The sequence below is a fragment of the Quercus lobata genome, chromosome 3, assembly GCF_001633185.2.
Source record: "Quercus lobata isolate SW786 chromosome 3, ValleyOak3.0 Primary Assembly, whole genome shotgun sequence".
Classification (NCBI taxonomy): Eukaryota; Viridiplantae; Streptophyta; class Magnoliopsida; order Fagales; family Fagaceae; genus Quercus; species Quercus lobata.
The window spans coordinates 66,625,906-66,649,144 of NC_044906.1; the positions used below are offsets into that span (position 1 = coordinate 66,625,906).

The 23,239-nt window shown below is 35.4% G+C and overlaps 2 protein-coding genes across 4 annotated transcripts; both read left to right on the top strand.

Moving 5' to 3' along the window:
* The first annotated feature begins 4,671 nt into the window (after positions 1 to 4,671).
* Positions 4,672 to 7,148, top strand: LOC115982917 (glycerol-3-phosphate acyltransferase RAM2-like). Its single transcript, XM_031105676.1, has 2 exons — positions 4,672 to 5,283; positions 6,249 to 7,148. The coding sequence occupies exons 1-2, from the start codon at positions 4,672 to 4,674 to the stop codon at positions 7,146 to 7,148; spliced, it is 1,512 nt and encodes a 503-aa protein (XP_030961536.1).
* Positions 7,149 to 16,724: 9,576 nt separating this feature from the next.
* On the top strand, positions 16,725 to 22,766 carry LOC115979625 (exocyst complex component EXO84A). 3 transcript variants are annotated; one of them, XM_031101680.1, is made up of 7 exons: positions 16,725 to 17,036; positions 18,167 to 18,264; positions 19,036 to 20,077; positions 20,506 to 21,021; positions 21,801 to 21,989; positions 22,086 to 22,222; positions 22,433 to 22,766. In XM_031101680.1, exons 1-7 carry the CDS (start codon positions 16,863 to 16,865, stop codon positions 22,584 to 22,586), a joined length of 2,310 nt encoding a protein of 769 aa, XP_030957540.1. In that variant the 5' UTR covers positions 16,725 to 16,862; the 3' UTR covers positions 22,587 to 22,766. The 3 variants fall into 3 exon arrangements, with proteins under 3 accessions (XP_030957540.1, XP_030957543.1, XP_030957541.1); XM_031101681.1 differs by lacking the exon at positions 16,725 to 17,036 and having other exon boundaries at positions 18,192 to 18,283; XM_031101683.1 differs by lacking the exons at positions 22,086 to 22,222; positions 22,433 to 22,766 and having other exon boundaries at positions 21,824 to 21,951.
* Positions 22,767 to 23,239: the final 473 nt, after the last annotated feature.

Below are 23,239 nucleotides of genomic sequence, written 5' to 3' on the forward strand. Positions count from 1 at the left end.
ATTGCCAAAGGGGGAGTATGTTAGGTTCTAAGACGTTAGGAACTAAATGTATTAGAACTTCAATATGTAATGTGTTGGCAAACCATGATCAAAACTTAGAGTCTAGATTTAGGCTACCCAAAGTGTGTTTATTTGTAAAGTTGGAATCGAGTGAATTGCAGGATTTATTGGCTGAATCTACAAGGCTCGATTGATCGAACCTCGTACAGATTAATTTTTTGCAGATTTTTTCCAACTCAGCCCAAGCCCGGTTTAATATGTAGGGTTTTATATTTTACTCTAAAAATAAAAGGAAAAACCCTATCCACGTTTCAATTATTGTTGATATGCTGTGTATTGAATCTCTTGTGAGATCTAGAGGTGTTTACCTTCATACATACTTAGGGTTATCAAGATTCATTTCAAGAATTTGGTGATCGTTTCAGTTGCTGCATAAAGAATTTAAAGAAGATCTGAAACCTTTAAGTGGAGTCTCAAAGTCACAAGTAGGAGTACTTGTGGTTGCAGTGGATCAAGGAAAGAAGTAGTCCGTGGACTTATAGTTGTTACGTGGTTGTGGTAGTAAGTTTTCTACACGAGATAGCAATAGGATGTTAGTGGTCTTAATCTTATTGTAAAAACTTCAATTCTTTCATAGTAGATTTGTTATACCTTGAGGATAGATAGGTTAAATCCTCCCCAGGTTTTTTACCAGTTTGGTTTTCTTGGGTTATCATATCATTATGTTATTTACTTTTCCGCATTATTTACATGATATGAGTTGAATGTGTTAACCTAGATCTGAGTAATTTATCTAAATAATCACTTGGCTAAATAACTAGGTTAAACAACTTGTGTTTTAAGAGGTCTAAAAACATACAAGTGGTATCAGAGCGGGTTAGCTCTTATATTCAGATCCTTTGATTTAAGAGTTGATTCTTGACCCCTGTTGTCATGGAACACGGTCACTTTCTTGTGACCCCACCTCACTTTGGCTAAAAATGGTAAGATAACCTTTATGGGATCTTCATATTTCTGATACTACAGCTAGAGGCTAAGGATCTTAACTTAAAATGGTAGGAATTCTTTTATAGGATATTTGCTTCTTTGGGTATGGCAGCAAGCTACTGGGAATGGGCATTAAAAGGTTGATGATGTCACTTTGGACATGTGTCAATTGCCTAAGTTGTTGCTAGAGCTGTTGCAGTTGCTACTGGAGCTACTGTAGCTTCTACTATAGTTGTTGTTTCTGCTGGAGCTGTTGTAGCTTCTACTGGAGTTAAGGCAGTTTTTGCTATAACTTTGCTGGTATTTTTGGCTAAGTTGCCTTTTTTGGAAAATTATATGTTTAGTCTATGGTTTTATTACAATATAATTTTGGTAAGTAATAACTAGTTGGTTGATATTTGATGAAGTTTTAGAGATGTAATTATGGTCTCTTTGTGTTTTGACCAAATCTTGGAGAGCAAGAAGAGCATTTAATGCTAGATATGAGATATTAATAAAGATTTAGCCATATGCTTGGGATTGATTTAAATAATAATGTTAGGACATATGTGTTTCATGTGTTAAGAACATATGTCATGATTTTATGTAATTGGTTTATTCTTTAACAAAACGTATTTTACTTGTATTTGGGTAGATTTAGGATGTCTTTAAATACTTCAAGAAACCTTGTTTCAAGATCAAGTATTGAAGCCTTCAAGTCTGTTCAAGAAAACAAGTTCAAAGTGCAAAATTATTAAAACTCGATAGCTGCATCTATCAAGCTTAAGGAAGCTGTTCTACATTCGGTGTGCTTGACACCTGCTCGACACCTTCTATCTATCGAGATTTAAGATTTTCAGAATTCCAATCTGATTTTCTTGGGATCCGTGAATGTGTCTTTTGGCTTTCTTTTCTCCTAATCCTAGACATATAAAAGGATCAGTTTAAGGGCCGTCAAAGTGTTCACAAGTTGCACAAGCTTTGAGCAAACTCTATTCAAACAAATTGTTACCGGAGACGAAGTTCTTGCCCTAGTTCATCTCTTTCTCTTGAAGAAGTTGCCGTGTATGTGCACCGTAGGGTTTTGTGACCAAGCATCTTCTTAATCTTCATCGTGTGGATGAACTGAAGAACTTTGCAACCAACAACCTTCTTAGTTGGTGATTGATGTCGCGTACTAGGATCCGTGCAATTGGTTAGTCACATACTGGAAGTCGTGCATCTGAAAGGGAAACTGTCAATACAGAACAAGTTCAATTGGGTATTGGGGTAAAAGTTCAACTGTAGGTTGGTAAGGTACTTAGATTCCTTTACTTGTAACCGCTTGTTGTGATAATAGTGGAGTTTCGGGAGTGGTGACCTGAAAATCACCCGGTGGGGTTTTTGCCGTTAGGTTTTCCCCATTCATAAACAAATCACCGTGTTATTTATTTTCCGCTGCATAATTAGTTTATTGGAGATTTGTTTGTGCTACCACGCGCTTACATGATAAATTGATTAATTAATAACTTGACTAATTAATTAATTAATTTCTATCACAAGGAGTCATTCAGTTTGTGGCCTATCAAATAATATAATTTATATGAAATAATATAATTACATTTTTAAACTTATATTATATGATGAACATTAAATTTTATGTAAAGAGCATGGAAAGTTTTTTTATTTTAAGTGTTATGTGATATGAGAGGTTTACCAGATGCAACCTATTGCATACTGACCTGTCAGAGTTCAGGAAATTGGGGAAGACATACCAAGCAAAAAATGTTTTCCTTTATCAACTTTGAACTACTGAAACTTTATTGAACATACTTCTTGGCCTTCTAAACCACGACTCCCAAAATTCCCCTGATGAGACTCATGAGCTTGGATCATGAGCCGAAAATGAAATGATGTGCCTTGAGCTTGAATCATGGGCTTTAATGAGATAATATCGTCATGGGTTTTGGACCGTGTTCTTTGGCATCATTTTGTGTAAATATGGGCTCTTTTGGGCTTTAAAGTAGATTTTCCCAAAATCCATGATAATGTTGATGTGATGCGAGTTGCCAATGAAATAAAGTCATGTGACGTGAAAATTTTGTCCTCAAAAATAGGTACAACGAAACATGAAATCCCATGTAACATATAAGAATATGTGTTCTGAAATTTAAAATATACACAGACTTACCTCCTGGCATGACTCTGTCCACAAATAATATAAAAGACTCCACGAATAATATTAATATGTAGAATTGTTTAGCATGAAATTCATTGTGCCTGTGAAGTAGGAAAATGCATGGGACAAATAATTTCTTGAAATGCTTGCTCAAACTAGGTAAAGTAGAGCACTTGTAATTCATATGCAAAATATTAATATGTAGAATTGTTTAGCATGAAATTCATTGTGCCTGTGAAGTAGGAAAATGCATGGGACAAATAATTTCTTGAAATGCTTGCTCAAACTAGGTAAAGTAGAGCACTTGTAATTCATATGCAAAAAAAGAAAGGGGGCGGAACTTTGGTAAAAGATATAAGATTGTGATAAAATCTAAGAAAAAATGGGAAGAATTGTAAATGCGGTGCTGTGAAATTATGTTGTTCTTCTTATTTTTATGCTGGAGCATAGAGCATCTAGTCATTATCTTATTTTATTTGTATCATGTTTTTTTCATTTATTCTAAAATATGATATGGATTGTTTTAATCTTGTTTTAATATAGCACCAATGGATGAAAATTTAGTTATAAGTGAGACTTATCAAGTTGGTAAAAGGAATTGTTTTAACTAAAATGAATTACTTCGAGAATGAACTTTTATTTTATAATTTTTTTCATTTATCTTAAAAGATGATATTTTATATTGATTTTTTTAATCTTGTTTTAATGTAGTACAAATGGATGACAATTTAGTTGTAAGTGAGACTCATCAACTTGTCAAGGGGTTATAAAAAAACATATGATAGGATAGAATGAAATTTTCCAGCTCTTAGTGTTCGTGGCTCATATTTGGTTTTAGATAACAATGGCCATTCATTATGTGAAATGTAAAATTCCTTTTTAAGCTTTGATTCCTATCACACGCTACAAAATTTAAATTACATTGAATAAGTACAAGTCTACTTCTGATGATTTGACTTTTCTCATCTAAACTGAATCATGCCTAATACATATCCGACTTTTTCCAACCCCTAAAAAAACATGAATAGTTTATTCTAATTTTTATTGCATTAACTGGTGCTGTACACATTAACAGCACCCTTAATAAATTATAAAAATAAGTTATGTCCTTTAGCATTGCTCAAAAGTCAAAACAAATTGAAAGTTTCAAACAAATATGGTAATATTGACAAGCTCGATCGCGTGTCCCATGGTAGAGACTCGAGAGACATTTTCAAACTCAACTAAGAGTGGCGGAGAAAACAACACTAATTGACACTATTCAATTACGTCCACCACATTGATTGCTTTCATACAATATACGATAAGCTGTGCATCAATTCCTCCTTAGACCTAGGACCTCGATTCCATCATTATCATTGTTTTCATAAACCAAAACCCTTTGTCCCTTTACGCACACTCAACAGTTAATACACACTGGTTTTCCTCATTCTTATTCTAAATTCTATATATAGCCAAAAAAGCATAGACAAAGAAACTTCAATAGCTATAGCTCCTTCTAAAGTTAGATAGATAGGCTTAATTTCCTTTAGCTTTTGAACCAAACCATGGCCAAAACAACCTTCCCAACTGTGAACAAATGCACATCGATAGGCAGAGAACAACACGCAGTGGTTGCTGACATGGATGGAACCTTGCTTAGAGGCCGTAGCTCTTTCCCTTACTTTGCACTTGTGGCCTTCGAGGTTGGTGGGATTCTGAGGCTCCTTTTCTTGCTCCTTGCAACCCCACTAGCTGGACTTCTCTATTACTTTGTCTCAGAATCTGCAGGGATCCAAGTTCTGGTCTTTGCAACATTTTCTGGTATGAGAGTCTCAGATATTGAGTCGGTGGCTCGAGCTGTATTGCCAAAGTTTTATTCGAGCGATCTTCACCCAGAGACTTGGCGTGTGTTCTCTGCATGTGGGAAAAGGTGTGTGCTAACTGCGAATCCAACAATAATGGTGGAAGCGTTTTTGAAAGATGTGTTGGGAGCTGATTTGGTTTTGGGTACTAAGATAGCAACTTATAAGGGCAGAGCAACTGGGTTGGTTTGTAAGCCTGGGGTACTTGTTGGGAAGAACAAAGCTGATGCTCTTGAAAAGGCCTTTGGAGAAACTCAGCCAGATATTGGTCTTGGTGATAGAGATACAGATACTCCCTTTATGTCACTGTGCAAGGTTTGCAATTCTAATTTCATAATCAAACAATTGGTTTTTGCAATTATAGATTGAAATCAAACATTTTTTACCAACAAGGGGAAAAAAAAAAAAGAGTTTGAAGGCAATTTTTTTATCCACACGTGTTTTTTACGATCCAAATGGATGTGATTTACTAAAAAGTATTTTAAAATCATACCAACTGTTCTAGAATAAAAATATATTACATTATCTAATAATTTTGTATTAAATTAATATTTTAAAGTTCTCATAGTAGAATTACACGTTTTTTTGTTTGTTTTTACCACACATATAAAATTTTATATTAACAATGTACAACAGTATATCCGTAAACATAAATCAATAGAAAGTTAAGTTACACCAATCACCAAATATATTATTTTAATACACAATTATACTGACCATACTCATGTATATAGTTGTATAGTTAATTAATTATACTCAATTATACTTTTTTATATTTGTTTTAATAGTATAGTGTACTTGAAAATTTATATATATAATATATAAATATTTATATATTATATTTAACAAAAAAATCAAGTAATTTATAAATAAACAAAAAAAAATGAAATTCTTCAAAAAAAAATTCAATATAAAATATTATTAATAGTTGCAATTCAATCCAAATATATTTATTATTAGGATGCTTTAGATAAACAGATATTATGGAGGACAGGAATTCTATATCATTTAAGATAAATATTAATTAATATGTTGTATCTGTAGATAAGAGGAGAGAGATTTGTCTAACAAATAAAGTTTGGTTTGACCACCAAATAAAGTTTGTAGTACAATTTTACCCCTTAAAATTGGATTCACCGAATCTGGAGCATAAGTTTAGGTTCAAATGTGAATCAATAATAATTTAACAACTTAATGGTTGTAAAATTTGTTATGAAAAACATTGTGTATATATCATTGATCAATTGGATTATTTATTGGATGGTGCAAACCACATGCAGGAGGCTTTTATTGTGCTACCCCAACCAGAAGTAAAGCCTGTGACAATGGACAAACTCCCCAAGCCAATTATCTTCCATGATGGCCGCCTTGTTCAAAAGCCAACACCTCTCGTGGCACTCCTCACCATTCTTTGGATCCCCACAGGCTTCCTCTTAGCCTGTCTTCGAATCACCGCGGGTGCCATCCTCCCCATGCCACTAGTCTATTACGCTTTCATGGCACTAGGTGTTCGTGTCACTATCAAAGGCACCCCTCCTCCTCAGGCCAAAAAATCCATAGGCCAATCTGGTGTCCTCTTTATTTGCTCCCACAGAACCTTACTTGACCCTATTTTCCTTTCCACCGCCCTCGGCCGTGCCATCCCTGCTGTGACCTACTCTGTCTCCCGCCTCTCCGAGATCATCTCACCCATCAAGACCGTTCGCCTTAATCGTGACCGGGCTAAGGATGCATCCATGATCAAGAAACTATTAGAAGAAGGTGACTTAGCAATATGCCCTGAAGGTACAACTTGTAGGGAACCGTTTCTTTTGAGGTTTTCGGCTTTGTTTGCTGAATTAACAGACCAACTTGTGCCTGTGGCAATGGTGAATCGGATGAGTATGTTTCATGGAACCACAGCTAGAGGGTGGAAAGGAATGGACCCATTTTATTTCTTCATGAACCCTAGCCCAGCTTATGAAGTAACTTTTTTGAACAAATTGCCACTTGAGCTAACCTGCAGTTCTGGGAAGTCTAGCTATGAGGTTGCAAATTATATACAAAGCGTTATTGCGGCAACTCTTTCTTATGAGTGCACAAGCTTCACTAGGAAAGATAAGTATCGGGCACTTGCTGGTAATGATGGAACTGTGGTTGAGAAACCTTTACTCGAGGCCAACAAAGTAATGGGATGTTGAATTATATATGCATGGTAATATGTGTTTACTAAAGAATATGAAAATAAACTAGAAAAAAAATCTAGTTGAAAGTTGCAAAGAGATGAATTAACTGATTTTCATTAATTGTATGGGAGAAATATGATTGTTATTTCTTGTGTCAAACTTCAAATTATGGTGATAAACGTTTGATGAAAACAAATAGAATATCTCTCTCTCTCTCTGAAAGTTGTCAAAAGAGAAAGTACATGTGTTTTGTTATTGTTTGCGTGATCTATTGGGAAAAAGTACCTCAAATTGAAACTAAAATCATATATATTATATTAAAACCAAAGCATAATTAAAAATAACTCATCATCAATATTAATCTCAATTTTTTCTGTACATAAGTACAAGTTTTACCTTGATTATATAAATAGTATATTAAAGATGAAGCAGAGAGAAAATTTAATTGAATCTGTTGTAAACCTTCTGTCATCTATATTACCTGCATAGTCTGAATCCACATATCCTACCATTGAAAAGGGAAGCAATAGTGATTAAGAAGATCACAACATGATATCAAAATGGCCTAAACGCAATATAAGACCACCGGTCAGGTATGGTTTCGAGAATCTTGCTTCTTATTGCTTAGTAATCAGTAGCGGGGATCCTTCCACTTTTCAGGAAGCAATTAATAGCTTTGAAAGAGACAAGTGGATGGAAGCTATGGTGGAGGAGATGGAGTCCTTGAATAAGAACAAGGCTTGGAAGTTGTCAGAACTTCCAAAGGGAAAGAAACCGATAGGTTGCAAGTGGGTGTTCAGAAAGAAGGAAGCAGTATCAGAAAAGGAAGGAGAACGGTTCGAAGCAAGATTGGTAGCAAAAGGATATTCACAAAGACATGGGATTGACTACAATGAGGTTTTCTTACCTGTGGTTAGGCATACTTCTATCAAGGTAGCATTGGCCTTGGTAGCATATCAGGATCTGGAATTAGAGCAACTGGATGTGAAGACGGCATTCCTTCATGGGAATTTGGAGGAAGAAATCTTCGTGGAACAACCAGAGGGGTTCAAGAAACTTGATACGAAGAATCTTGTCTATAGATTGAAGAAGTCACTCTATGGGCTTAAACAATCTCCCAGACAATGGTACAAGAGGTTTGATTCCTATATGATTCAGATTGGTTATACCTGTTGTGAGTATGATTGTTGCGTATATTATAAGATGCTTGATGATGGTTCTTATATTTTCTTGTTACTCTATGTTGACGACATGTTAATTGCTGCAAAGAGCATGTGTAAGGTTGACAGGTTAAAAGATTTGTTGCACAAAGAGTTTGACATGAAAGACTTGGGTACTACTAAGAAAATTTTGGGTATGGAGATTCGCAGGGATAGGAAGTCAAGAAAGCTGTGGATATCTCAGAAGAACTATATCAAAAAAGTTCTTGAAAAATTCAACATGCAAGATGCTAAGCCTGTAAGCACACCATTGGCGAATCATTTCAAATTATCTGGTAGTCAGTGCCCGAAGAATGAAAAAGAAATTGAAGACATGTCAAAGGTTCCATATGCAAGTGCAGTTGGGTGTTTAATGTACACGATGGTTTGCACCAGGCCAGATTTGGCTCATGCAGTAAGCACTGTTAGTAAGTACATGGCAAACCTAGGTAAAGAGCACTGGAATGCAGTAAAGTGGATATTCAGATACTTGAATGGAACCATAGGATATGGGATCCTATTTGCGAGGCAACATAGGGATAATTTAGTGGCAGGATATGTGGATTCAAACTATGCCAGGCAATATAGATGACAAAAGATCTACAACAGGTTATGTGTTCACACTGTCAGGAGGGCCTGTTTGTTGGAGATCCACACTACAATCCCTAGCAGCCATGTCTACTACAGAAGCTGAGTACATGGCAGTAGTTGAAGCTACAAAGGAAGCACTGTGGTTGAAAGGGCTAGTCAAAGAGCTTGGTTTGAACCAAGGAGGAGTACAGTTGCATTGTGATAGTCAAAGTGCCATTTACTTGGCAAAGCATCAGGTTTATCATGCTAGGACAAAGCATATTGATGTTAGATTCCACAAGATAAGAGAGTTGATTGCTATAGGAGAAATTATTCTTGGAAAGATTGACACTTCAAAGAATGTAACTGATATGTTGACGAAGCCAATACCTACAAGCAAGTTCAAGCACTGCTTGGACTTGATCAGTGTTTATGGCTTGTGATAGCCCGCAAGGGCTAAGGTGGAGGCGATTGAAGAGTTTAGTTTGTGAAGCTTAATACAATTCAAGCCAAGGTGGAGATTTGTTAAAACGGCTTGAATTTTAATGTTGGTGGATTAACATTACAAGAAAGCATTAAATGCTATCTTGTATGAATAGTCAAAGGCAAGGAACAACATCGGCTGGAACTATATTTCATGCATAGCTAAAATCCATAGGTAATAAATGGATGCATGCCTATGTTAGAAAGTATGGCTTGATCAACAAAGTCAAAGATATGCAATTCAGCATGTAAGCTTGCGTGAAGAAACACAACACTCATGCATTAAATGTTGCATGGATTGTTTGGCCACTATTGTTGACTTCCTTAACAATAGAAGTCTCTCATGTGCTGAAATTTCTGATATTTCGACTGAACATCTAGCAATAAATAGATGCGAGTTTGAGAGAAGATGTGAGAGTAGCAAAAAAAAAAAAAGAGTTCCTATGTGAGTTAAGGAGATCGCAAAAGAACTTCTTCTGTGTGTGTGCACCAGAGCTAGGAAGTTAAAGTGTCTTTCAATTTGTCTAAATACAATAGGGTGTTCTCTATTTATTTGTGAGAGAACCATGGGTGTATTTGGGGTTTGGGTTTGTGTGAGTGTCTTCAAGTCATTGTTGTAATCTCCACAGTTATAGTGAAAATTTATTCTGTCGTCTCCCATGGATGTAGGCATATTGCCGAACCACATAAATTCCTTGTGTTCATATTTTCTCTCTCTCTTCTTTAACCTTGTGTTAACAGATTAATTCACTCAATTCTCACAACAAAATCCAATTTAATTTGAATCTAATTTTGTGTTATGTATCCCAATTTATTTCTTTAATTTTGGCACCAAAGGTGAGGACCATAATAATAACACTTACTTACATAAGTAAGATTAACTCATTATCACTTCATCAATCTCAAAAAATATGTATTATTCCAATTATTTTTTTAATATAAAGGCTGTCATCTTTTTTTTTTTTTGAGATAAATGGTAGAAACTTTTATTAAAGAAAGGGGAAACAATGTACAAGTATAGACACAGCCAACTAGCTCTGACTGGGGGAAAACACCAGTAGAATATAGTGCTGTTGTGTTTTCCAAGGAAAAGAAAACAAGAAAAACACGGAATATAATTATGAAGAAATGAGTTACACAGGGGTATGGCCTCAAACTAATGCATGTGCTACCATTAGATGTTGATACTCCTCCAACAACCCATTAGCCTCCTCGAGTATTACCCTTGGATGAGTTTGAATCTGTTGGAAATAAAACTTAATCCTGGCATTCCAAATGGCCCATGTCATGACTGCCCACCTTTCGAGATCCACCTTACTCAACTTGTTTTTCATATGTTGGAAAAGTAAGAAAAACTCATCTGCTTCGTTGCTACACTTTTGAATTCGACCCATCCCACCATGCTCCAAACATTTCTTGCAAAGGGACAGACCCACAAAAGGAGGCCCATGGTCTAAGGATGTTGGCAGCATAACTCACATATGGTGTCCACCTTGACCCGCTTTCGATGTAGGTTGTCACGAGTTGGTAAGCAATTCGAGCATGCTCTCCAAATGAAAGTACAAACCTTTGGCAGCACATGAAGGGTCCATACCTTGTTCCACGTTGTACGATGAAATTGAGCAGACGAGTGTTCTACTCGGCTTTGGTTATGAAACCTTAGTGCTACTTGGTAAGCTGTCCGAATTGAGAAACGTCGAGCTTTGTTTTCCTTCCAAAGCAAGGTATCAGGTGAGTTGAGAATTGACAGCGAAGTTGATAGTATCTCATCCCGTTTCCTGGGAGCAAAAGTAGCAGAGATTTACCCCTGTCCCACTATCTAGAGTTGCTATCAATGAGATCACAAACATGCAAGCCAAGTTGAGCCCCATTCAAAAAAATTGGTGAGTGAGATAGCCATTTAAATTATGATGTGATTATTAGAAATCATGAACATTACTTATGATATGAAATTCATCATTTTTCAAAAATAGTAAATGTTATTTACAAAGGCATTTTGAAACCTATCCTATTATTTTAAATATTACAACTCATTGCCTAAAGACCCATTACAAATATCTATGAAAAACCCAAAATATTTACTAATAATAAAAGTCCATGAGGGATGAAAACTCATGGCAACATGTGTTGTTGATGTCCATTTTGTAGGATGAACACAACCCAACCCAAAGGGACCAGCCCACATGAGCAAGCCCAATCCAAAGAACCCCAGCAAGAGGCAGAGGATTGAAAGTGGACAATCAACCCTTGTTCATCCTTGACCAAGGTATAGCTGGAGGCCTCTACAAGAGAACCAAGTCTTTAAGGATGAACTAGGGGTTATCCTATCAACTTTTGTCACCCTCTACCTGACGTGAACAGTGCCCAAAAGTTGTGATATCAACTGAAGTCTAATGGGTGATGGAACTCCATCATTTTCCTCAAGACTATATCTCCAACGAAAGGGGGGCTAAAACCAAGTTATCCAAATCTCAAAAAATTGATGCTATAAATGTCAAAAACGTTCAAGACATGGTTCATGTGCCAAAGCCCATGAATCCTAAAGGGGAAAAATTAGGAACATGTGGTTTGGAAGGCATAAAAGGATCTCCAGTAAAACCTCCTGAAGTGGACTTAAACTTTGACACCTAACTTGGGGTGTTGAATCCTACTTCTTAGGGTCCAAATCTCAATTGCAATACTAGGATTCCTCAAGCCCACACTCACCTAGGCTCAGACATTCCTTTCCTCTTTTGCATATTCACAGCTCATAAATGCTTCCTAATCAGTCACAAACAATCCACCACTCACTAAAGCCTTAACAACAACATTAACTTCATCTCACTCACTCAAAATAGCCCACATTACCCCATTCATCCCTCATGTACATGTATTCCCCAAAATCTTAGTTTAACACTTGCTACACTAAGCTGGGATCTCTCTCTCCCTTCACACCATGCCAATTAATCCATTTCTTCTTCCTATGGAACCTTTAATTTTTACCTTTTGTTTTACTATTGAAGAATATAGTGTATTTGTAACAATGGAATTCTTCCCTCACATTGATGTAATGATGGCTAAAAGTACAATAAATTCCCCTGACCGAGACACAAAAGAACCCCCAAGAGTGAACACTTTCCTAAATTTATTTAATCATTGACTGCTAGACTCTAAGTGTAATTTCACCCCTACCGCTGGAGAATTTATTTTTCTTGCACCATCAGAACAGGACCACTAACACATTAATTAAGTATTATGAAGTATTTTTATTGGGATTTTGTTGATGTTTTGTCAAGTGTAGCCTTTATTTCTTACTTGGATAGGCTTATCACCACACCGAAAGCCTTTAGGCACCATCTCACAAGAGCCCATAGTTGAGTTTCGGTTTGGCTTCCCAATATTTTATTCAGAGGCGGCGATTTCACCCTCAACAACCTGCAAAGAACAAAATGCCTCTTTATAGTGTGTTTACTATTTACACTAGGTAGTCCATGAGCAGGTCCGATGGCAAATTCTGTGCAAAATTTGTTAAATAATAACTTTTTAGAAGAATATTTGGTGAATAGCATGCGTTTAAAGTTATTTAGTTATGTAGACTGTTTTTGGAACTCAAGTTTGGCAAAATCAAGTTTCAACCCAAAATCAAGTTTAAAAAACTCGAGGTCCAACTAGTATAGGTCTAACGTAAAAAAAAAAAAAAAAAAAAAAAAAAAAAAAAAAAAAAAAAAAAAAAAAAAACCACATGGAACTCAAGTTCCAGCCCAGTAAATGAAAAATCTAACAACACACCATGAACACCATGAACAAACCCAGCAAATTCAAACCCAAAAAATCAAAACCATAAGCTTCATGACCAAAAATAATCAAACCCAGGCAAGTTGAACAATCAAAGATCAAACACAACACACACCATTAGACCCAAAAACCATTCAAATCCACCAACCCATCAGAGGAAATTCATTGAACCAAACAAATCTATTGAAGCACCCATCGAAGCCAATCACCAAACCAAGCCAAACAAAATCCCAGCAAACCCATCCTCTCCCTCGCATTTGTGACCCATCAAACTACAAAACCCATACCCATTGACCATCGTGACCCATCATAACACAAAAACCAAACACCTATCAACTATCGTGACCTATTAGAGCACAACAACCCAAATACCCATCGCCGTGACCCATCGGCCAACTATAGAGGGAGAATGGGTCTGTGCGAAATAGACAGAGAAAGAGGATTTGAGTTGAAAGCCACCACCACAATGGCAATGGTGATTTGTTGCTAGCAGCGATGACAGGCTGAGCTTGGAGCTCTTTGGTATGGAGGTCTAGACTGGGCTAGAACTCGAGTTTGTTAAACTCAATTTCCACGTGTTTTTTTTTTTTTTTAAATCCACATCAAACGACTAAACCAATTGTAACTCGAGTTTGCTAAACTCAATTTCAGCTTGGAACTCAAGTTTGGCAAACTTGAGTTCCAAAAATAGTCTACGTAACTAAATAACTTCAAACACATGCTATTCACCAAAAAATTTTCTAAAAATGTACTATTCAGCAAATTTTGCCCAAATTCTACAATGTGAAGGTTTGGGCATCTTATTGGAACTTCTTTAAATATGACTCTGCAGATTGGTTAAAAGCGATGCTTCATACTATTTATACAGCTTAAGAGCATCCACATTAGTGGATGTAAAACTTTGCAAAATACAAAAAGCAACAAATTTTACACATTTTGTCCCTAAAATCTTCCACATCAATCAAGCTAAAATTGTCTAAATATCCAAAGTCACTACAGTAACCGTGTATATTTACATGGTTACGATAGTTTTCTATTTTACTTTTTTATTATTTTTTCTCTCTCATCTCTTACCTGATTATCTCTCCTCTCTCATTTGATCTCTCTCTTCCTCTACCCTCTTTTTCATCTTATCTTCTCTTAAATCCAACAACAAATCATCAAATTCTTCAAACTTAAATCAATCTAGATCCCAAATTCATCAAGCCCTCTCCTCAAAATATATATATATATATATATATATATATATATCTCAAACCCATATAAATAATCAAACCCAAATTGCAAAAGAAGAACAAGGTGTTGAAGAAGAAGAAGCAGCAGAAATAGCAGGAGCAGTCAATGGAGAGCCCCAAAATCACCATCCACATAGTGGAAAAATCTGCCCAAAATCACCACCAAAATTGCAAACCCAAAATCACTGGTCATAATCAAACTCAAATAGAAAAAGAAAAAGAAGAAGAACGAGAATGAGAATGAGAAGAAGAAGATGAAGATGCCGAAGATGTAAGAAGGAGAAGGAAAAGAAAAAGAGAAGAAACAAAAAACAAGAAGAAGGGGAAAAATAAAGAGATGGAGAGTTTCAGAGATATTTTGGAGAGTTTGGTAAGGTGGTGGGACCGGTGGGAAATAATAATAAAAGTGAGAAAATATTATTTAAATAAAATATATGGTAGAATAGACAAACTGATGCGGTATTTTGTAAAAGTTGGTGTGTAAAATAGAAAAAGTAAGTTTTTCTTACAGAATAGATAGAAAATTTGCACAGACTGATGTGGTTGCTCTAATAAGTAACAATATTGAGTTAGTCCTTCGTGGTCTGACTATTTGTATGTCATCACACATGTCTAATATCATTGGTTGAGCTTAATTAGAGTTGGAAGCTTACAATCACTTGAGATAACTGAATAACATTAGAGGCGCTACACATTTTACTATATATATACTTTACAAATTAATTTGCCACCAATTACAAAAATATAATTTTAAGTTCTAACATTCATTTACTATGTTATTGAAATCTTACTAATTGCATTCATTACTACATCAATTTATAAACTTTGTGTAATAAAATCTGTATTGTTTTAACATTTTACAAGAGAAATTGTACAGCGAATCCATGTCATGGTGACTTAAAGTTTTTTCTTATTTAGATGGATATATTGAAAAATATAAACAAATCTATTGAAAGATCTCACTTATATAGATTGATGAGAATACTTACTTAATCTTTTTCGATAGATTTTGCTCTGTATGGAATTTTTTTTTTTTTTCTTACTAGTGAGTACATTACATAATTGCCATAGAAGAACCCATGATATGATTTTTAGGTTGATAATACACACATATATAGATGTATATATATGTGTATATATACACAAAATATTAGAATTAAAGTAGAATTTTTAAGGTGAAATCTTATAAGCAATAAATTTTTTTCTCCTGTTAACTGGATTGATGAATTGTTTTATATTTCAACCATGTGGTGATATATATCTTATTTTTTGGGAAAATAATGATTTTGGTTCTTAAACTATGTCTTAGAGTTCAATTTCATCCATGAACGATCAATTTCTTGAAATTGTTTCTCAAAAAAAATGTTGAAATTGAAGTTTTTGTCAATTAGTGAAAAGAAAATTCAAGTGCCTTGACTTAGCCCCTAATTTAAGTTTTTGAAAATGGTTCAATGCTTTATGTATCTACATTTTTGTTGTTGTTATTGTTGTTTTTATTTAGTAATTGCCATGAAAAGAAATGGTAAAGTATGTTGAAGGGAATATTGTATTGCATATCAATTCCGAATTTGATTCTAAAAAAAAAAATCCAAATTTTAGTCTCTTTGAACTTTCTTTCTAGACGTGATCTGACTCTTAATTTGTGCATCCATTCCATGTGATCTGACACTTTTGAGAATCATTTGAGCGTTATCATAATAAACCTTGATTACTATTCATGAGAATTTTAAGAATTTTTCCGAACATTCCCACATATCAAGGAAATCCATATCTCAATTCTCACTATGCATTTTGATTCTCATCAAAATTTTCTTTCTAGGAATATGAATTTCCTTCTAGAGTGCTCCTATTACTTTTTTTATTTTTTAGATAACAATAATACCCAATTTAACACCCTTTAACTAATAAAAATATAAGAGTGATTCTTTTCTACTCTTATATGATACAAATTCAACAAAGCTAAATCTTGTTACACATTTTGTATACACTCCTTGTGAAATCAAGTTTTGAAAACACAATTTCAATTAAAAAAAAAAATGTAAATTCATGTTTTAATTTTACTTTTTTAAATAAAATCGTGTTTTTAAAATACAGTTTCAACAGACCTGGTAATGTGCTTACGGTGAATACGCATTTGAGAATGTGTGATAATCATTGCCCATCACAATAATACCTACTCTAGCTTCATCATTTATGCCATCAAGAGCTTTTAAATGTGTGATGTGGCAGCGTCTCATTCGGCCAAGTAAGCAACATTGCAGGAATTGCACCTTCTTTAATTGCAATTGATATGCCCTCCCTACGTCTCATCTCCTTGTTGATCCAATTTTATAGGAACTCAAACAAAACTACATATTTGTATGTTTTCTTAGCTTTTCATTTGTTTTCATTCTTTTTCTTTTGCATCACATATTGATCGAAACTTCTCACATTCTGGGCTTAAAAAAAACCAAGAGAAAACAAAGAATATGGACTCGTCAACATTCACATCTCTTTCAAGAGGGTCATTTTCATCGAGTGTAGAAGACTCCTCAGAATCTGAGGTAAATTTAACACTCAGCGATAGGATTAAGGTGTTCAAGACCTCTAACTTCGACCCTGATGCCTATGTCACCTCCAAATGCCGGACCATGAATGAAAAGGTTTTCTTCTCTCTTGTTTTCTCTCCCTGCGTGGTATTGGTTGCGTTACATATATGGATATTGATCAATATACAACAGTTTCAGAAAATATATTTGAGAAATGGGTTTGCACCAATAGGTTCATATTTGAAAGTATTTTATGCATGCTTGTAATAAAACCCAGAAAATTTTTTTCTTTTAATAAAAATAAAAATCGAAGTTGGTTGAGTTGTTAAGTTAAAATTTAAGAAAAATTTTCATGTGGGTCCACTAGTAAATACAAAATGAATCAAGAATATTTTTCATTGTAGTGCATTTTTTTCACTGGCAATTGTGGAGGTCTTGTAGTATGTTACAATGGCCATTTGTTGTGTCCATATATGGTGTCCTGATTGTTTGTGAAAAAGCTTAGGTGGGATCCCATTTAACTGTCCATTGAGGTGTGGGACAAGGATGAACATTGATTTTATGTTCACAAGAGTTAATAAACAAGCCAATTTTGTATAGTTTTTATTTCTCATTTGGACCAATGTGTTCATAAAATGAGTAGAACTAAAATAATATTATTAAGATAGATAAGTGAAAATATAATTAAAGACATGATACAAGACGTGGATATTGTTTTAAGATATATAAGTGGTTCTATTGATGAAAAAAAGACAATGGGAGAGTTGCTTGAGATGATTTGGTCAATATGCAGACAAAAGCAATAAAGTTTGACTTTAGATGTAATAGAATGGCGGAATTGACCCTGATTATTCAGTTGAGAATACGAGATTAAAGATTGGTTGTTGTTGATTTCTCATCTGGCCATAAATTTATTTTTGATGTTCAGGCAGTTTTGTACAATGTAACATGATTGTAAATTTGTAATCAGAGTTTAAAATATTAAAATTCCTATTGTTTGTATGTTGCAATGAGATTTTCCTAATGTGAGGGCATATGTTTCAATTTGCTAGAGTATACATACAGAATATGAAACTATGTGCTTGATATTTTATTTTTTCATACATACCATTAAAAAATGAACATTTCTCTTATCTGTTTAAGTTCTTAGTTGGTGAATCTAGCAAGTTAAGGAATAGAGAGCATAGTAATGAGAAGATTGTCAAGTGAAACATAAGGTTAACAGTTTTATCCACGTTTGACAGGAGATAAGGCACTTGTGCTCTTACCTTGTTGAACTGAAGAAGGCATCTGCTGAGGAAATGCGTAAAAGTGTCTATGCTAATTATGGTGCCTTCATCCGGTGAGCATCACTATATTAAGTATGTAAACGAGTTTCAAAGTGGTTACCACATGTCTCAGCTATTGCATATTCTCAATTTCATACTTCCAAATGCTTGTGATTCTTAAGTTGTGCTGTTAACTGTAACCTTTGAACTATTTAATGATCTTCTCAATTGTCCTTTACTGGAAATCTCTGAGTTTTGAACTAATGCAGAATTGTCAAAATTAGACACTGGATCAACATCAGGTTTTGTATTTTTTCAAGATATGGGCATGAATATCATTGACATAACCAACTTATTGGAACCTGCAATTGGTGAATGTCAATACTTTGTCTCCACATGCCACACTTAATACTAGTAAAAATTGGAAAGGTTTCTTTGTCCTGAAAAAGAAAAATGTGCAATGAGAGTTTAGGAGCAACTCATATGTTGGAAGACAGAATGGTTGTAGACACCCTGAAAATTTTCTGGTGTTATTAGAGTCTCCTAAAATGAAACTTCTGAACGGATAGGAGTCTCCTGGCAATGTTATGAACTACTTAGCTATCTTGGCTTTGCAGTTCTTAGGAAAAAAATCTATACCTTTCAAAAAGCATGTTTCTACTTTTCTTTTTTTTTTAATAACAGTCATTCTTCCTTTCTCATAATTTTCTGACCCTGACTAATCTATTGTGGATCCATAACCAACCCCAAATTTTTAGACCAAGGTTTGGTTGTTGTTGTATTCTTCCTTTCTCAAAGTATCCACATTCATTGTTTGTGAACTATCTGGGTTTTTTCATTTGCAGCACATCAAGAGAGATTTCAGATCTTGAAGGTCAGCTCCTCTCAATGAGGAATCTCCTATCTACTCAGGCTGCTCTAGTTCATGGTTTATCTGAAGGAGTTCACATTGATTCCTTGTCCACTGGTCCTGAAGATTCAGCTGGAGAGGATGTATTGTACGAAAACAAGGAACTTTCCAACATAGAAAATTGGTTAGTTGAATTTTTAGACACCCTTGAAGTTCTATTGTCTGAGAGAAGAGTGGATGAAGCTTTGGCTGCCTTGGATGAAGGAGAAAGTATGGCCAAAGAAGCCAAAGAGAGGCAAACATTGAGCCAGACCATTCTCTTATCGCTGGAGACTACCATCACCGAACAGAGACAGAAACTAGCTGATCAGCTTGCAGAGACTACCTGTCAACCTTCTACTCGTGGTGTTGAGCTTCGTTCAGCTGTTCTAGCTCTGAAAAAACTTGGGGATGGTCCTCGTGCCCATACATTGCTACTCAATTCTCATAAGCAGAAGTTGCAGGGTAATATGCAGAGTCTTCGCCCATCAAATGCTTCATATGGAGCAGCATATACAGCTTCACTCTCCCAGATTGTTTTTTCCACCATTGCACAAGCTGCAAGTGACTCATTGGCAGTTTTTGGTGAGGAGCCTGCATATACTTCTGAGCTTGTAACTTGGGCAGTCAAACAAACTGAGGCTTTTGCTCTTATCCTTAAGAGGCATGTTCTAGCTTCCTCAGCAGCAGTTGGGGGCTTAAGAGTTGCAGCCGAGTGTGTTCATATATGCTTGGCTCACAGCTCTTTGTTAGAAGCTCGTGGATTATCACTTTCTCCTGTCCTTTTGAGACTCTTTAGGCCGCTCATTGAACAGGCAATAAATGACAACTTAAAAAGAATTGAACAGAGCTGTGCAGCACTAGCTGCAGCAGATGATTGGGTACTTACTTGTCTGCCAGCTGGTACACGTCTGGCTTCAAGTACATCTCTTAGTAGTGTGAACCTATCCCAGCCTAAGCTTTCATCCAGTGCTCACAGATTCAATTCAATGGTTCAGGTGATTATTTTCCTTTGTATAGAATTTCTATCCTAGCGAAGGATGAATGTCATCTTCGTCAACTAATTTCCTCTTTCTAAAGTGCCATTTACCCAATTGCTTTTCTTGGAAAAGAAGCTTGTAGCTTTCTTGTTTTGCTGAACCTGATTGCAACTATTAAATCAATAAGAAAGCGAAGTGTACTGAATTTTGATTATAGTATGGGATGAAAGATGAATCATCTGCCAAGCTCCAATTTTTATTGTTCATTATATCTTGCTAATTTGTTGAGGAGAATAGAATTCTGAAAAACAGTATATGTGGTTGACCTTGACTACGTTGAGAATCCATAGCCAACCCCAAAATTTTGGAAATAAGGCTTGGCTGTTGTTGTTTTAGATGTTGCTGATTTGTTAAACTTAACTAATTATGAAACATGCTGGAATCAGGAATTTCTTGAAGATGTGTGCCTCCTTGAAAGCCTGCAGTTGGATGTTTCCACATTGGAAGGTGTTTTACAAGTGTTCAACTCCTATGTAAACTTGTTGATAAATGCATTACCAAGTTCAATGGACAATGAGGAGGACACAGAAGTTTATGCGAACAAAATTGTTAGGATGGCAGAGACTGAAGCCCAACAGATAGCTTTGCTAGCTAATGCATCACTGTTAGCAGATGAGCTGCTCCCACGTGCTGCCATGAAGCTCTTGCCCTTGCAGCAGACGAACAGAATGGATGAGCCCCCTAGAAGAGGTTCAGACAGGCAAAGCCGTCTTCCTGAGCAAAGGGAATGGAAGAGACGACTTCAACGTTCAGTCGACCGCCTGAGAGATAGCTTCTGCCGACATCATGCTCTTGAGCTAATCTTCTTAGATGATGGTGACACTAGTATCAATGCTCAAATGTACACATATATGGATGATAATACAGATGAGCCTGAATGGTTTCCATCTCCAATTTTTCAGGTAGTTGTCATTCTGAATTTCAATTTTACATCTTGTTTGGGATGTTATGGTACTATGCTTGATGTAGTAAAGGCATGGAATTGGTGATGAATTTGATTAAAAATTACAAGATGTCTCAAATAGAAACCTCAGAATAAATTGATCTCTGTCATAGTTGTCATCATGTTGGTGCTTGAATAATACTCAAAAGACATTAATATCAGTTTGTCTAACACAGCTAAAAGTAAATATTGAAGCCTCTTAGTTCTTGTTGTACTTTATCATCTAGAACTCTTTCGAAGTCAAATCTAACCACAAGGGAAGCTTTTCTGTTGTGGCCTTACTAATTTGTGGTGTGTTAGTATGTTCTGTGCAACTGTTTTACTTCTGTAATAAAATTTATATTTTTTTACTGGAAGTAATATTGCTCTAGAAGTGTGCTGACATTATATAAGTTAAAAATGCAAGCACTTTGAACAAAGTACTGCAATTTTTTTTCCATTTGATGCTGTTGTTTCCATCTCTTCCTAGTTACGATAGTTGCTTTCTCAGCTACCTTTCCATTTGCAACTTCTATAATGCAGTGACACTGCAGATTATTCATATTCAAGGACTCAAACCAAGTAATTTGACTTATCCTAGCTTTTTTTTAGTATGGTTGATTGCTGTCTGATTAGTGCAGCAAATAATCTGCATTTATATGGACCATATAATTATATATCATACATCTTTTTTTCACTACAAATGCCATTTTGTTTACCAAAATCCTTTAGATTACCATTGACTACATCTCCTTTCAGGTACTCTTTGCAAAATTGACAAGGATGGCAAGCATTGCAACAGATATGTTTGTAGGTAGGGAAAGGTTTGCAACTGTTCTATTGATGAGACTCACAGAGACTGTAATCCTGTGGCTTTCTGAAGATCAAAGCTTTTGGGAAGACATAGAGGAGGGGCCAAAGCCTTTAGGTCCTCTTGGCCTTCAACAGGTACATTTTCACAACTGTCTCCTTTATGGCTTTATCTCTATGTGTTTTTGTTGTGAGCAATTGATATATTATATATACGGTTTCATTGTTATGCAGTTATATTTGGATATGGAGTTTGTGATACTTTTTTCATCCCAAGGCCGTTACTTATCCCGGAATCTGCATCAAGTTATCAAGAATATTATAGGTAGAGCTATAGACTCAGTTGCTGCCACTGGAATGGATCCTTACAGGTACATTTAGTTGGCAGAAAAGTATATTAAAGAAAACTCAGGGCTAAAGAAAATTCTTTTGACTATGGCAACATAGCCCGGTCTTGTTGTGAATTGAGGCTTTGAAGCTACCTACTTGTCTTATAAACCATTATGCATAATAAGCTAATAACCTTTTTTACGAACCAAAGTTGCCTATGAAAATTTGTCTAATGACCTTGTTTTTTGCAGCGTGTTGCCAGAGGATGATTGGTTTGCTGAAGTTGCTCAAATAGCAATAAAAGTGTTGACTGGGAAAGCCAACTTTGGTAATGTAGATAGAGATGTGACCAGCCCCACGGCATCTATATCAGCAACATCAGTTTTTTCTCATGGGAGCAACTAGAGATCTGCCAATTCATAAGGGTATTATGCCTACTGCCGGAACGAGAACCTGGCCTCTCTTATTTTCTATCCAATGATTGATTAATCAGCAGCCTTGAATCTTTGATTAATCAGCTGCCAAGAGCCTTGTAGCTCAACAGGCACCTCCTAGTGTTTCTAACGGAGGCATTCAAAATTCAAATCTCCCCCCCCCCCCCCCCAACCCTCCACACCAGTTGCTGTATCTTGTAACTATTGAATTATTCAAAAATAAATAAAAATTCTCTCATTAATGAACTACTTATGATCTTTCACTCTAGTCCATTGGTACAAAAGCCATTTTTACAAATCTTTTGGGTAAAAAAAATAAACTTTTTTAAAAGGTATTATCCTTCCCACTTTTTTTCAAAAAGCTCTCTTTAATTTCTCCTTTCATACCAAACATCCAAAAGTCACTTTTAAATCTCAATAATCAATACGACATGGACTGAATATAATGGAAATGATCAATTTTTTTGGAACTGCCATTAAAAAGTTACAATAGGTTATTAGATCTTTCCTCTAAAGTAAAAAATAAATAAAAATGAAAGGTTTTCTAACTCTATGATGCATCTTGAGGTCCACATATAAGGTGGATCCGCATAGAATAAATGCTTGTGACATGCATCGGAATCT

What these genes read in the sequence shown, in the direction of transcription:
- LOC115982917 (XM_031105676.1), top strand. Translation starts at nt 4,672, where the DNA reads ATGGCCAAAACAACCTTCCCAACTGTGAACAAATGCACATCGATAGGC. An exon ending in CCTTTATGTCACTGTGCAAG is followed by an intron (nt 5,284 to 6,248) that starts GTTTGCAATTCT and finishes AACCACATGCAG; the next exon opens with GAGGCTTTTATTGTGCTACC.
- LOC115979625 (XM_031101680.1), top strand. Translation starts at nt 16,863, where the DNA reads ATGGACTCGTCAACATTCACATCTCTTTCAAGAGGGTCATTTTCATCG. An exon ending in GATTCAATTCAATGGTTCAG is followed by an intron (nt 20,078 to 20,505) that starts GTGATTATTTTC and finishes TGCTGGAATCAG; the next exon opens with GAATTTCTTGAAGATGTGTG. An exon ending in GTCCTCTTGGCCTTCAACAG is followed by an intron (nt 21,990 to 22,085) that starts GTACATTTTCAC and finishes ATTGTTATGCAG; the next exon opens with TTATATTTGGATATGGAGTT.